This window comes from Aedes aegypti, chromosome 2, assembly GCF_002204515.2.
Source record: "Aedes aegypti strain LVP_AGWG chromosome 2, AaegL5.0 Primary Assembly, whole genome shotgun sequence".
Classification (NCBI taxonomy): domain Eukaryota; kingdom Metazoa; phylum Arthropoda; class Insecta; order Diptera; family Culicidae; genus Aedes; species Aedes aegypti.
In genome coordinates, this window is record NC_035108.1 from 314,115,423 (window position 1) to 314,131,937 (window position 16,515).

Genomic DNA, 16,515 nt, shown 5'->3' on the forward strand with positions numbered 1-16,515 from the left:
ATTAAATGGAGAATATCTCATCAAATAGAGTAGGAATCACGCAGAACCAGTGAATCTAATTGTCATCAAAATAGACGAAAAATAAACAACAAAGCAAGCTCGCTCACAACCGTTTGTTGCAACTGTTGCGGATAAGGACACAATCCAAAGCAAAATTGTCATGACAATCACAGGGCGCAACATTGTTGCAACCTTTTCAACTCGCGATTAATCAGTTATTTTAAACACAAAAACAAATTTCTTTTATGGATGCTGTTCCATAGTGTGTCAATGTTTACCAACATGAAGAAAGTGCTCGAAATTGCAATGCGAAGCCCACAAAATCGCTGCGCACGTGGTGATCGATCTTTGTCATATTCTGTTCAAGTGATGATAAACTGATGTTGCGGAATTTTGCAACAGGAATAGGAGATGGCAATGTATTTGTTGCCGCGTGTTGGGTGACAATTGATTCACTGCGCAGAACCCATTTTACCTACGCGAACCATAAATCTATACAGCATTGCAATCAACAATAACATGCTTAAACACATTTGTTCCATTCGTAGGAAATAAAATGTCATACATATGCCTAGAAGCGTTGATTCATATTTGTGGGGCATTAAAACGATTAAAACCCATACCACAGTTATGAATCTACCTATGATAAGACGATTCCTAAAGAAACGCCAAAACGTATGCTTTCACTAGCACACCATTCGTTTGCCTCGCAGATAATTTGCTGTTATAGTGTTCTGATCTATGATAGTCGATTTGATCCATGATACGGACCCATTTTTGACTGTAGTTGCTAGGAGTAGAAGCGAACGCTTTGCTTTTTTTGTTCGAAATTGAACTCGAATTTCGTGAAATTCCGTTTTATTCCGTTTGTTTTCAATTTTCCGTGGAAATATTTTAACAATTTGGCGAAACGAAACGAAATAGCAAAATACAAATTTCGCCTGTGCGAGTTCCGTGGAATTCCGCGGAATTTCGTTTCGAAGCGTATTTGACGGAATCATTCGGTATTTCGCATACCCTTAATGCCTAGTGGTTGAGCATACATTGGTTAATAAAAGTGCTGAAGACATAAAATTGCTCAGATTAATATTAACACTGCTAATAAATAGAAAAGGTGAGTGTCCAAAGTAGCCCCTGGAATCAAAAGTAGCCCCGTCCGACGGTATATGTTCTTATGACAGTCAGTTCATATCCTTGTTTATTTTGGACCAATAATTTTCAAGTAAACTTTCATAATCAAGTATGCAAGAAGAGTAGCATTTTCGTGTTATTATATTTGATAACATTCTGTAATTGATACTTGACAATTCCAAGATTCACAAATAAATCCAACGTAAAACTACAAAAGATAAAACCATTGCGAAATATATTGAAATCCAGAGCAATTGTTGACTTTTTTTTTCATTTTGATATCACTTCAAGAGCGATATTTTATTATAATTTAAGCCAGCCGTTTACCGCGCGCAGCTATTCAGCAAGACCAAGCTGAGGGTCGTGGGTTCGAATACCACCGGTCGAGGAACTTTTCGGGTTGGAAATTTTCTCAACTTCCCAGGGCATAGAATATCTTCGTACCTGCCACACGATATACGCATGCAAAAAATGGTCATTGGCACAGTAAGCTCTCAGTTAATTACTGTGGAAGTGCTCATAAGAACACTAAGCTGAGAAGCAGGTTCTGTCCCAGTGGGGACGTATTGCCAGAAAGAAGATTTGGCTGAAAATTGAACACCTCTTCTTAAAGTTAAAAAAAAGTTCGAACGTTCTAGATGTCCTGCTTTTAGAAAACTCAAAAAAAGTCTTTGTTAACTTAATTATTTGATTTATTTTTTTAAAGAAAAAAAAAATAATATTTTTCTATATGTATGAATAATATATGAATACTTTACGTTCAAATATAATCAATCATTTGAAACATTGAATATTAAGTATTAATTTATTATTGCTTAACTTTAAAACTTTTTTTTGCTTCCTAATCAAATTTTCTTAGTCTGACAGGACTGAGAATACGCATAATACTTCGTAATAAATGTTTCGAGTTATGGTTGAGTAATGATCGCTGAAATGTGATTACCATTGGCATACATAATTAGAATTACAGTTTGTGTCGTATTTCGCTTCAATTTCATAAAACTAGAGGAGAAGCGTTTTGGTTAATTAAAATTGCGAGGCGAATGAACTGGCTAATCAAGTTTAAACCATCATAAATAAAAAACAAAAAAAAAATAACTCAAAATGCTGAACCCTAGGCTTGACAGTTTGCAAAAAGCTCAGTTTTTTGAAAAAAAATCTATGTATTTCTTCACGTATCTTTCTTCTCATATATTTCTTGAAACACAAAGCAATCTAAGGAGCTTTTGAATTCGACTCCATATAGAATTTTATCAGAAAAAAAAACGTGTTTCACCGTTAGCGCTTCGTTTTGAATTCTGAGATAAGCATCAAAAAGCTTATAAAAACTGAGTTTGAGCAGCTGCATAAACTGTCCAATAATATTAACCGAATGAACGAATTTCTGATTGAATACTTACTTACTTATTTGGCTTTACATCAATTATCTTGATAAAGCCTCGCCAACAATATTTCGCCAATTCCCTCGGTTCATGGCCGCTTCTCTCCATCCTCGACTGTGACCCACGCTCTCCAGGTCCTGGTGTACCTGGTCAATCCACCTAGCTCGCTGCGCCCCACGCCTTCTTGTTCCGACCGGATTCGTGGCGAACACCATCTTTACAGGGTTGTTGTCCGGCATTCTTGCAACATGCCCTGCCCAGCGTATCCTTCCAGCTTTAGCTATATTCACGATACTGGGTTCGCCGTAGAGTTGAGCGAGCTCGTGGTTCATCCTTCGCCGCCACACGCCGTTCTCCTGCACGCCGCCGAAGATCGTCCTTAGCACTCGGCGTTCTGATTGAATCCAAACATCATATTTTGTACAAGGCCATTTCGCTCTTAGTCAATTTATAAAACAAAAAGGAATACAAGAAAGTCAAGTAATAAAAAATATCATACTATTAAGTTATATTGTCAAAATTATGCTTTTGACTTTTGACTGTTGCAACAATTTGCTCAACTTTTTCACAATTTTGTTCAAAAAGCGAAATGCAATAACAATATATTGTTTTAAAAGCAAAATGCCGAAAATAAGAAAAAAATTTAAATTTGAGGCGGACACAAAAACGTTTTCAAATAAACGGTACGATGTGGTTTTTGGATTTGCACTCGATGATCCGTTTTACATTAAGTGATAGGTTCTAAATACTGAGTTTATTTCATGGATTGAGATAAATTTGAAAGTGCACATCGTAATAGTCTTAGTTGTTAGACTCTAATAAATAGTCACAGGCACTATTATGGTAGTTTCAATTGGTATAAGGAGTAAATAATTTTCAATTTTTACATTAGCAAATTTATCAACTGAATCATGTTAAGCCCATGTACTTGATATCTTCGTTCCATATTTTAATATAAATGGAATACAAACTAAATACGTGCAAAAGCATATTAGTTCTCCTTTGTTGGGAATGTATATTGAAGTATTTGTGATATTTGTAATATTTATACATTAAATGTTGCTTAGGGTTTTTTGATTTCCGTTTATGATATGTACACACTAAAAGTCGAAACCCCATAGCAAATATATCCTCCGTCATATTTGATCCCTATGTACTAAAATATGTGTGATATTTCTTATGAGAAAACATCATAACGCCTGGAAATAGAAGCGCCCTCTGGGCTATAGTAACGCTCCCCTCAAAAAGGGACGACTAAGAAGCTCAAATTTTACGACGACAGGGCTGAGCAGTAGACGGTATATAGACTCTCATGATGAGTAACGGATCATGATTGTTACAGAGAGCGATAAGTGAGAGATACACTCAATTTTCACAGAGTTCAATCCCTGTGTATCATGCTTGTTTGAACATGAAAAATTAAGTTGTAATATTGGAAACAAAAGTAAGTTTTTTATAGCTTCCTGGTTTTAAATATTTGAAATTGGTTAACAGAGCATAAATCAAGATCCTGTTGAAAAATATGAGTAAGTAAAGCGGCAGTAGGGTAGATGTACCAATAGTGGAGGTACTAAGCACGATTGAACTTCAGTTAACCACCTAAATTCAAGCAGCGCAATTAATGTACATGTTAATGTTGTAACGGGAAGTAACGACCATTGACATAATGAGAAATATGATTTCATCGCAGTAATCCACGACATGTCAGAGAAAAATAATACCTCAACTATTAGTACACTGTTCCTTTAGTTTCGGTATATTTTTAATTTGCGTTCCTATAGTTGTGGTATCCGTTGTTTTCTTATGGGTTCCTCCACTATAGGAACACTTCACCGCAACTATTGGTACAAGTAAGAAAAGTTTTAGTATTTTTAGTGATATTTCATCAGTTTTGAACCAATTTGAACTCTCTTTTCAACTACTTCATGTATCAACAAGCCAATACATCGATTGGCAGTGTCGGTTTGGTGGCTAATATAACAAAATCAATGAAAACGGCATTACCGCAACTATAGTAGCACCCACAACTAAGGGAACACTTACCCTATAACATAAAAACAAAAACACGAAAAAATCGACTATTTTAATTTTTTTTTGTCGATGAATGGTTTCTTAAGCTTTTTCGGTAACCAAGTATCATCGTGCCTACCACACGAATGCGATTGGACAATGTTGAATAAAGTTATGGAAAACATGCTTCTAAGTTGCACAGAAAACTTTCCATTTTCAACAGAGAATAATGTCAACCTGCCACGTGCTGTAATTGACGAATGAGACATGGGAAACCAAATCAATGTTTATTTCATTCATGTCTTGCTTCAATTTCAAAAACTAGACATGTAATCCTATCTTCTTAGGTATATGCCCTTGGCCTAGCATCGGCAAAAAAAAAAGTAGCAAACAGACAGCGAGACGTCTTCCATCTCCAATCAAGCCTCCGTGGCATGTTGTTGGTCTGTCTACTACCTAGTGTGACAAGGGAGTCCCATCCAAGAAAAGAGTGTAGCATTTATTTGTGTTTTGCACAGTGATGACCATCGGAAGAAAACAGTCCTTGGGTGATAATCCTCTTATGGTTGAAGGAGGCTTCTATTTCGGTCGGAGGAAACAGTAACACAAACATTGATTCCACTGTATTACAACGGTTACGGTACATGCATACATTGAGATCCGTACCACCGCAATACCAGCTACATGTCAACTACAGAGTCTTTGCTTTATTCCGAGGAAACAAGCCTGGGACTTGATTCGTGTTCAAATGCCGTGAAACTGCCGTTAAATATGGCATGAGAACTCGACAGCTGATGTGTTATAAGACGACGATTCTATGAAATAGCACAGCTTCGGCTTCTATTTTACTCCACTCATTGGTCGGTTACATATTGTAAATCTACGAAGTGAATCATAAGACACTGAGCATTAATCTTCCAATGTTTGCTAAATGTAGGTTTTATCTTGACATCTTTCTAGATCAGAATGCTAATAGAAATCAGCAAAATGGGGATTCAAAGCTAATGTAATTTTGGACAGTGTGCATCTTTATCTCGTGCTGTGCAATCCAATTCATTTCTGAATATTTATCTTGCTACCATGAACAATTTGAAAGGAATTCAAGTGATCAATTCGATGTTTAAGACATATTGTTCGACCAACATATCGAAGCTGCAAGTGAAGAAGCAAAGGGCGCCACCATTCGTGTCTAGTAATTTCAAATTTGCTGGATTTAGGCTGGACATCTTAAACTCTATTATTATCTTCGCTTTGGTTTGGCATCCAGTCTCAAGGAATCAAAGGAAAACAGTGATTTTCTATTTTTATCTCTATTATTATCTCCAAATTACCCTGCATTCGAGCGCATCCGGCGCCGTTATTGTTTGTTATAATCATGAGAACACCAGTACTTATACATTGAAGATGCTTCTTATCCCGAGTAGCGTCTGTTGGTTCCCTGTGTAAGTACAGCTGTTTTTGCAATAACGGAGTAGCAACTGCGAGCGGTCAATCATGCTCATGTAACCATTAAAAATATATATTGAATATAATAAAAAAAACTCACCCCTTCAATATAGTACTCACAGAAGTTTACTACAAATTATCAACCGTCATTGAATGCACTCACAATTCGCTTTCTCATTCTCCACCCTTTTTTTCCGCAGATACGACGCCAAGGCAACGTTCGAACCAACGTGGCGAACCGACCTGTGCATCACCGAGAATTTGATGGAAAACATTACGAGATGCATTTGCCCATTATCGGGCACATTTGTGGTACTGCTGGCCAAGAAAAACTACAACGTAAGTATACTTCACTCCTCACGCCGCACCTATCTCTCTGGATTGAAGAGTTTGCAAAATGGTCCATAATGGATGGACCATTTCTCCCTCAGATGCACTTTTGCCGCCCCCTTTGGAATGAACCACACTTTCCAAAAGTTTCCCTTTTCTGCGTTTGGGATAGCGTCTGTGATGGGTGTAAATTTCAACTTGTTTCTGCATTACAATGCCAGTCTGAAGTTGGGAATAGACTTGGGCGCCGACATACAGCCAGTGACAAAAGTGAGTAACCAAAAATTGTTTTTCATACAAAATTCCCAAGTGTGGGGATTTGCTTTTCAGCTTCTGGTAGTCAGAATTAGCTGAAATTTGGAAGACAAACTGTAAAACCTGAAATGTTGTCTGTAGTGACATCATTAAATTTCAGTCAGTTTTCAAAGATTTTCAGAAGGTTGCTCGAAAGCAAAGATAAGTAACCAAGAGATTTTTTGATTTGATTCGAAAACGGTAAGTTGTGGGTATTTACGTGTATTTAGTGACGCAAAAATGCAGAACAATCCAACCTCTTAAAACTAATTGTTTTTAGTTGAATTTAAAAATCTCTCGGTTTCCGACTTTTGCCTTTGAACAACTTTCTGAAACTCTTTGAAAATTTATTAATGAATTTACTACAGACAAAACTTCAGGTTACTTGTAGTTTGTCATCCAATTCGGACTACCAGAAGCTGAAAACAGATCTTCGAACTTGAGCACTTTGTATGAAAAAAAAAACAGCATTTGGTAACAAACTTTTGTCACGGACTGTATTTTTAATCGGCGATTGCCACTATGAGGTGGCCAATAATCGCACAAATGACTTGTTGTTATAGTTTTTCTCGGACATCATGCCATGGTTAACACTTTTATTAAGATATCCATGAAGTATCATGGAAAGATCTTTTGTAGTTTCATTGATACAGTGTGTCAAATTTAGATATTTTTAGAAATATAAAGAGTTCAATGCAAACACAAGGCATACTTTGAATGAAATATGCTACATGATCGTAATATTTCATACATATATTTATACACTGTACCTAAGCGTACTCAAAAAGCTTTCTTAGGAAAATAAAATGAAATAAAAATTCGTACTTTAGTTTAGGTTTATGTGGTGACTACACTGAAAAAAATTGTGATTGCTATCGACCGTGATAGCATATTTCTTTCTGGTTATTGTTGTCTCTATCAGTCGTTAAGTAGCTAAAACACTTCTGCTTCAACCTTTCGACGTTTCAGCGTATGTTTTGCCTTATTCAAGGTTTTCTATGATTTAGTTATTAATTGATTTAATTGATAAAATTTTGTTTTGTTTTTTTGTGTTGTGTGCTTTAGAGTGGGTTTTGTTGTATGTTTTAATATCTGATTTATCTTGAGATTTGCTGAAATTTTCAATGACGGCTACTACGGCCAATATTGGGAAAATATAAAAAAATAGAAAATATTTAACTTTTCACTCACTTTTGACGTATCAATATAGGTAACTCCCGACACGAACGTCCTGACGAGGGTAAAGTGTCGTTAATAAAAAATATAGGTATCCGACCACATATTGTACATCAGAATTGTAGCACAGACTCATTGATCCCAACTTGTGGGTAGTGCTTCGTGAAGCCCAAGCAGGACAGTTCGATTTTGCGTCGTCTGATAGATTTTGCTCACGGTTTCGCGCGTGGTTTCGTCGCATACGGTTTGTTTTCGGGACGCCAAGAAGTTTTGCTGTCAGTGTCAGTTTTGTGTTCAGTCGAGGATGGATTACTAACTGGTGAGTTCGTTTCATGCTTGTGATAACACATTTTTTCTTGAAAGCGTAACTTTTAAGTAATATTAAAACAAACTTTGTATGGTTCGTCACTATAAGTGTCGGCATTATGCTTTTTTTCTTATTCATTTTCAATATACATATATTTTTCTCTTTTTGACATTATTAAAAATTATCTTTTGAATTGCTCGACATTGTGAATGTTGACGTATTTTTTTAAAATTCCTACCATATCGAGACAAAATGCACAGTAATACTCATATGTAATTTTCAAACAAACTATGTATAGTTCGTCACTACAAGTGTTGGCATTATTCCTGTTTCATATAATTTAAAATATATACATGTAATTTCCAGTTTTCGTCATTTATAAAAACATCTTTTGAATTGTTCGACATTATAGATGTTGACGTATTTTTTAAAGCTTCTACCAAAAACTTCTCGAGACAAAAATACAAAACTAGCTTTAAATATAAGTCGTATATTTCCCTTTGTCCATGGATCGCATCATCGACCAGAGGTGACTCCCAGATCTTTTCCTCCCTCACTAATAAACACCCTTCCCGTGGTGATTGTGGAGATGCAGAGGTATTCTCGGTTTCTAGAAGCAACAATCATTACACCCTAACATTCCTTCCCCATCCCAACTGACTGTAAGGACTTGGCCGGCGCCGTTATTGATCAATAATATTAGATCTGCTAAATTTGCACTTCGAGAGTAAGCGGAAACTCCCATCCCTTATTCATTTGGAACGTAGTGCAATTCTTACCAGTTCCGATCAATCACGGAGTAGCAACCATTGACATGTACAGTCAGTCTATGCTATGGTATGCTATGCTAGACTCATTGATCCCAACTTGTGATTATGAGGGTTTTAAAGCAGTCAACTTTTGGTAATGAGAACCTTATCCATAACATAAAGCATAAAACTTATTAAAGAAAATACCTATGAGAATATACTATAGCAGTGGAACTCAGCCTGGTGGGCCATCTCAATGCCTTCAAAAATTTCGCGAGGCACAAAATCAGAGAGAATTTATTCAAATGGCATTCTATGGGATAATAATTTTTTAACACAGGGACGAGCTCCTCGATTCTTCAATACACTTTACAAGAGAAGAAAATGATTAAGGTGATTATAGAACGAAGCCACACCTCAAATTTTCAAGAGCACAAGACTTGAGAACCAAATTGCGCTCCGCGTTGAAAATTTATCCCATTGGTCAAGCGACTTGATTGATTTTTAACGCAAACTGTTGTCAGATTCTCCAGTCTTGTGCTTTTGAAAATTCGAAGTTTGGCTTCGTTTTATAATCACCTTAAAACCATGAAACCATAAAGAGAACAAAATGATTAAAACCATAGTTTAAATCATTTTGTTCACTTGTAAAGTGTATTAAAGAACCCAGGAACTCGTCCCTTGTTTAAACAATATTTTTAATCTTATTGATAACCGTTTAAATAAATTCTCTCTTATTATGTGCCCCGCGAGATGTCCTATGGCGATATTTTCATAATTTCATGAATTCCTTGAACTTTTGATTTCACTAACCGAATTAAAACACAGAAATTGATACATCAATCTACGTGCTTTCCTGTAAGGCTTTCAAGGCATATTTAACTTCAATTGAAATTCCATCAAAAACAGGCTGTTTGAATTATAGCGAATCGAAGATTTTTTTTTTGTAATATGAGGAAAATTGGAAATATTTTAGATTACTAAAAAGGAAGCCTATTTCAAGATGTATGCTATATTTGAAAAAAATAATGATCTTAAACCAATTTTAAGATGCTCATAGGCGTATTATAAATTACAGTTAATTTCTTGGTAGTGTCATTCTCAAAACACACCCAAGCCGTTCCCATAGGGGACGTTAGCCACAAGGAAGTGACGTTTCAAGTAATACTGTTTCATATGGTATGCCCTCTTCAACATCTAATCCAATTTCTCTCGCCGTTCCCTAACGGTACCTATCCATCTAGTATTCATTGCTTTCTTCTCCATGCTTCCTCTTCACGGTGTCTCTGGTAGAAAACATTAATATAAAAAAATCAGTATCGCTGAAACACCCACCAAATGAAAGCTTAGGCTTTCCCTTTTCATTTGAGACCGGTTTGGAAATGTTCTATCGGGGGGTCCTGAACATTTTTTTTTAATTTTAGTAAGAGATACGTACCATAGGTGATCTTCTTCCACCAAAAGTATGATACAATGAATCGCTTGTACCATATGATGAAAACTCAATCGAACCGTAGAAGGCCATGACAAATATTTCTGGACAAACATTTGATAAGGGCTAGAGATCCCTATTTAGATTGCCCATGCAAACTAACACCACTATCAGAAAGATTAGTGTTAGTTCTTCCTGATACTAGTGTTGGTGAACGTGTTCGAGTTGAATTGGGCTCAACAGCATCTTACAAAGCCATTGTTCACCAATGTCGATGTGCCCTTTTTAAATGTTTGTCCAGATTTCCATAAAACAAGCTTGTTTTTGTTTTGGCAGTGTTGCTGTTCAGTTGATTAAAAATTCAATAAATAGTAAAAATGTATATTTTTCATGGGGCCCAGATAGCCGTAGCGGTAAACGCGCAGCTATTCAGCAAGACCAAGCTGAGGGTCGTGGGTTCGAATCCCGCCGGTCGAGGATCTTTTCGGGTTGGAAATTTTCTCGACTTCCCAGGGCATAGAGTATCATCGTACCTGCCACACGATATACGCATGCAAAAATGGTCATTGGCATAGTAAGCTCTCAGTTAATAACTGTGGAAGTGCTCATAAGAACAATAAGCTGAGAAGCAGGCTTTGTCCCAGTGGGGACGTTACGCCAGAAAGAAGAAGAAGTATATTTTTAATCAAAATTTATTTATTTATACAAAACTAAAATGGTTGGAAATAGTATTTAAAGATATTGCTTTTTATGATAAGTAATAAACAAAGCGTTTGAGAAAACATTTACTCACGGATCATTACATTACAAATGGTTTCACAGATTGCACAAACAACTAAATTGGCATCAATAGTAGGGAAATCAGCGCTGAATTGCTTAAGTTGTCGCATTCTAAGGTGGTATAGCGAAAAATTGGTGATTATGTCGCGTGATAAGTTTATAAATTCATTGTTTTGGGTCAACATTTTGGTTTGCTGATTAGACTTATGCCTGTTAATAATTACAATAAATATATCCCAATTTCACACCTATTAATAAATATATATTTACGCTTCACTCTGTCAGGAGACCTGAAACATGAAACTAAAAAGCCACGAATACAATCGTTCGAAGATTTGCGTATTGTGTTTAAAGAATATGTGTCTGCAACCGTTATCAGCAATAGTGGTTGATATTATTGAACAGCACATTTTTCACGACATCAGGATTAAAGTCTGCTATTGTCCTACAAAAATATGTCGAGCTTGCACGTTTATTCGTTCAGTAATCAATTTAAACTTTTGAATATGGCACTGTATAAATATAAATACAATTTAAAATCTACCATTCGAATCATGTAATGATGTGAGAACAACAATCTCACCAAAACTAAAGGCAAAACGTGGTAGACACAGTAATGCAAAAAGTAAGTGTCTATTGAATTGGTTGGTTGTCGAATCTACACGGTTTACCACCCAATTTGCAACATAAAAAAAAAACATTTTTTTGGTGATGACTTGTTTTTGATTTAAAAAAAAAAGTGATTTGAGCACCAGATGAACGTTGCAGTTGAGCAGCTGTCTAAGGAGTTTGGATGTTGCAATCGCCCCAAACATCGCCTTCAAAATCAGCAGACTTAACCAATCAGTTCAGGGGTTTTTAGAGGTATCACATCTGCACTTTGATTTGAACGATAATGCAGAAACTGAATTAAAACCTGTAATATACTGTAATAACGTTCAGGGGTTAGTTGATTATGTGACGTCCAAACAGGGGGGTTGGCCTGGGCAGTTCAATCTGCAAGCGATGGAGAAGGGTCCTTTAAGGTTACCCTCTCGATTAACGAGCATAATTCTGACGTCATCGGGACTCAAGGCCGTTGTAAGGATACTGGCGTAAAAAAATGTTGCTGCTTGCTGTTGCTTCTGGTGTTTCAGATAAATATGGCAATATTGAGAAAATTTGGAAGACAATGTTGCTTTTGAATAATTTTAGCTGCTTCATTGCTGTAGATTTTAAAATCGTCAATCTGTTTTGCGTAATAATGGGAGATAGTTCAACATTTCCTTGACCATACTGTACCACACAAAAAAATATCTATCCAATGTAGCTGCTCATCCACGAATACTAAGTTACATACGCGGCCGCGAAATGGAAAACTCTCGGCTCGGATCATAAACTGGAGGAGCAGTTCTGCAATTGTATTTACTACTGCTCGATAGATCACCCGACGAACAAATTGCCTGCCACCTTCCTTGCATATTTCACTAGGTGTTGTCAATCCAATTGACAAAAAAGTATAATACATTGATCCAAATAATGTCGAGGAATGGGTAAGCATCAGCAGTTTGATTGTTTGATTCTTTTATTACAGGTGAGGATCATCAGTTGCCTAAGCCACAGTAAATGTGGATTCACCAGCTGAAACTGTCAGAAGCTTTTGAAAAATAGGCATGTTTAGGAAGTAAAATGGGATCCAAGTTTGCTAGCAATTGGAATTTATCGTACTGTTCTGTAAATTATCAATTTTCAATGAAAAAATGTATTTCAGGCGCTTGATCATTTTGATCAGGTACATAAAAGTTGTTTTCAAAGGAGTCTGGATGATGATTTTGCAGAAAAGGTTGAGAACTTTTCACTCACCCAATAGCTGGAAGTTCCACATTGGCGCTATCATATCCCGGAGTTTTGTAAAATCACAATAAGTGGTTTGAGGAAATACGGGAAACAAGCCAGTGAAACCGTACATTTCGATCTTCAAGTTGCATGAAATCATGTTGAGGTTCCGGAGAACTCCGAAGCATGTGATCGACAGCATCTTTGAGTTGTAGTAATGTACAATAGTGCGCATTTGTAGGCCGTATTAACCGTATTTACTTTATCGATATGTCGTGTTTGTAATTGGTTTAAATAGAATGGTATAATGATAAATCCTTTTTATTAATTGGTTAACTATTCGTATTAAATTTTCTCATGGCTACCTAGATAAGCATGAAAGAAAATGACTATGTGAATCATAATTTAGAAATCAGTACTGAAAAAAACAGCATTGTACTGTTTTGAAAAAAAATGTTCAGGACCCCCCGATAGAACATTTCCAAACATGTCTCAAATGAAAGGGAAAAGCCTAAGCTTTCATTTGGTGGATGTTTTAGCGATACTGATTTTTTTATATTAATGTTGTTCTACCAGAGACACCGTGTCTTACTTCGAGCAAAATAGACCGATATGCCGATAAATAAATTCAAAGTTTATTGCTTCATTCGCAAGATTTGTGCCTTTGAAGTTTAGGTGCAAGCTTAGACGTTGGATTTAATTCAAAAATTGCTCCGCGTACCTAAAAGGCTAAAAATCCCTGTTCTAAGGATACCTTCCGTGTAAGAATTCTTACGTAAAGTATTTTCATGCTGAAATCAGAAAATAATATCCTGGAGTTTCAGCATCAAATTATGAAATATTTCTTGGTGAAATTGGTATTAGAATCCCTGTTGTTTTTTCTCTACGAGTTCTAACGAAGATATTCTCGAAAGAATCTGGTACATAGTCCTGTCAGGAATGTTGGAAGAATTTATTCGAGAAATTCTTGCAAGGAATCCATGAAAGAAAAATTTCTTAGGTTATGCTCGGAAAATTTCGTCAACACTTACTGAAAGGACCTTGAAAAATTAATTGAGGAACATGGAGAAATTCTTGCTATAATATTGGGTGAAATATTCCTCGGAAAATATAGATGATTTACTGAATATAGTTTAAGAAAAATGCTGATCATTTTTGCAGGAGGTTTTGGGAGAATTTCTGAAAAAAATATCTTAGGAATGTACGATTGAACCACAAACTAAATTCGAGAATACTTAAGAAGAAAAAAATAACCAAAATATGTGATAAACATTCCCCAAGGCTCCCTAAAAAACTCTTAGAGAATCTCTAAGAAACATTTAATAAAATCTCTGAAAAGTAACGCTCACATGTGTCAGCGTTACTGGAAGTGTGACAGAAGGGCTGTTAAGATTAACCCTAAGAGCATACTTAGAGTGATTCTTAGTGGTATTTCAGGAGAATGCTTTAGAATGCTTAAATAGAGTGCATAAAACAATCTCTTGAAGGATTTCTGGATAGATCTCGTATGTATAAAAAAAACCAGGAAATATACTTTGAGAAATCACTCCAAAAATTCCTGAAACATTTGTAAAAACTTCAATAGAAATACCGTTATGTGCAGTAACTCATTGACATTTCGAATGCATTTTGATTAATGTTTGCTAATTTTGCATAGCAAAGGCGATATTTTTTAAGCATTGGTAAGGTGAAGAGATTGCTGCATTGACCCCAAATCAAATTGATAGTACACAATCTTCGACAACCTTCTTTAAAGAGTGTTTGAAAAAAAATCTCAGCGTATTGTTAAGAAGTATCCCTAAGGAATTTCACCGATAAATTGCAAGGAAAATACATTGATAAATATGGAAACAATACCAGATAGATTTTATTTCTAAAATTCCCTGGTGAAATGCAAAGAGAAAAAAATACTGAATGAATTCTTGAAAAAATTCTTGGAATAAAAACAATAACAAAACCATGAAGGATGCATCCTTTAAGAATTTTTTTTAGGAATATCTCTTGTACCAATTTCTGGATTGTTTCCTTGAATACTTCAATTAGATTTTTTAAATACCTGGATGAATTCTAGGAGATCTTTTTTCCAATAAAAAGCTCTTATAAATTCTAGTACACCGTAAAGTTGGAAATTTCCCAAAAAAAAATCTGGATGAAATTCCATGAAAAATCCATAGTAGAGTTCCTTTTAAATCCTGAATTTTTTTTCTATGGAATTTCGGAACAAACACCTAGAGTAATTTTTAGATTGTGTAGCAATTCATGAACAAATTACTGGAATAGTTTCTAACAAATCCCAGAGAAATTATTGAAGCAAATTCCTTTGAAAAGTTCCAGACCTTAACCTGGTGATTTTCTTGGAACAATATCTGGAGGAATTTCTGGAAAGATTCTGGAAGAATACGTACTGGAACAATTTACACAAGTAATCCTTACAGAAACTCCCGATGAAAATCTTCGAAGCATTCTTAATGGAATCTTGAGAGTAGGGATCTGAAAAAATTCGGGGAGTAACTAACAGTGTTTGGATTTTGATCCAAATAAGCCGATCGAACCATAATAGTTCGTGGCACATCGCATTCGGAGAGCCCTATGAAAAGGCGTCGGTAGGCGCGTGGTGTACGCACGGGCCTAACGATCGCAAGGTCCTGGGTTTAATTCCAGGTTGACGCGAAAACATTTTTGACGGGGTTGGTGGTCTAATGACTACCGCTTCTGCTTCATAAGCAGAAGGTCATGGGTTCAATCCCAGGCCCGTCCCTTTCCTCGTTCTTTGTAGTTGTATCTTTCACTTGCTTCTATCTACCACTCTTAGGTTGGTTCCTTGTGTAAGTGCAGCTGATCTGGCGATACTGGAGTAGCAACCACGGGCGGCCAATCAAGCTCAAGCTCAAGCAAGCGCATTCGGAGAGCCCTATGAATGTAAACATTTACTCTCGTTTGGTAAGTGGCACGAGAGCGTTCAACTCTCATAGACTGCAACAATATCGAGCCATTCGGGTGATTTATGTTTTGTATAAAATCGGTAATAACATTCATATTTTCTGGTAGTGCAGCCTTTAACAACGTAATTATAATCTATTGGGTCATTGAACACCCCTTTGGTTGCAAACAGAGCACAGAAAATGGGAAATACAAGCGTTGACACACAGTGATCGGCGCCAAACAGTGGGTGGTGTGTGTCTGTCTTGTTTTCATGGCTTGTTATCTTCCACGGACGATAATTGTCATACGTGTTGTATGAATGCAGGCAAATAAATGGGATGAAATTATGGCTCGTGTGTCAATGATCGTTATATTTTCCAAAGCCTGGTAACTAATGAAGTCATCTTTTAAAAATCAGTGGTGGTTGCGTACAAGACACGACCGCTTGACGTTAACTACGCCATAATATTTGTGCGCTCCATACAATTTGGTTTTGGTTTTCATACAAAACATTTTACCATGGCGGAAGGCACCCCCCCCCTTTCCGAAAACCCGAAAATTGTCTTACTTAATTAATGGACAGCCCCTTAATAGTTTCTGATTTCAATTTCGTGACGATCCATGATTTCTTCATAATGAAGGTTTTCTTGACTTTTCAGGCATGATACTACAAACATCCTATGCGAAGAATGGAAAAATTGAAAAAATGAGAATAATCGCTTTGAAGAGAATCGCTCTAAA

The 16,515-nt window shown here is 36.2% G+C and overlaps 1 protein-coding gene across 1 annotated transcript in view; it reads left to right on the plus strand.

Moving 5' to 3' along the window:
- LOC5563749 overlaps positions 1–16,515 on the plus strand; it is a 636,451-nt gene that overhangs the window by 514,174 nt on the left and 105,762 nt on the right. Inside the window, exon 17 of the mRNA XM_021845713.1 lies at positions 6,170–6,308. Within this exon, the coding sequence (XP_021701405.1) occupies positions 6,170–6,308 (139 nt within the window). The remainder of the gene's footprint in view (positions 1–6,169; positions 6,309–16,515) is intronic.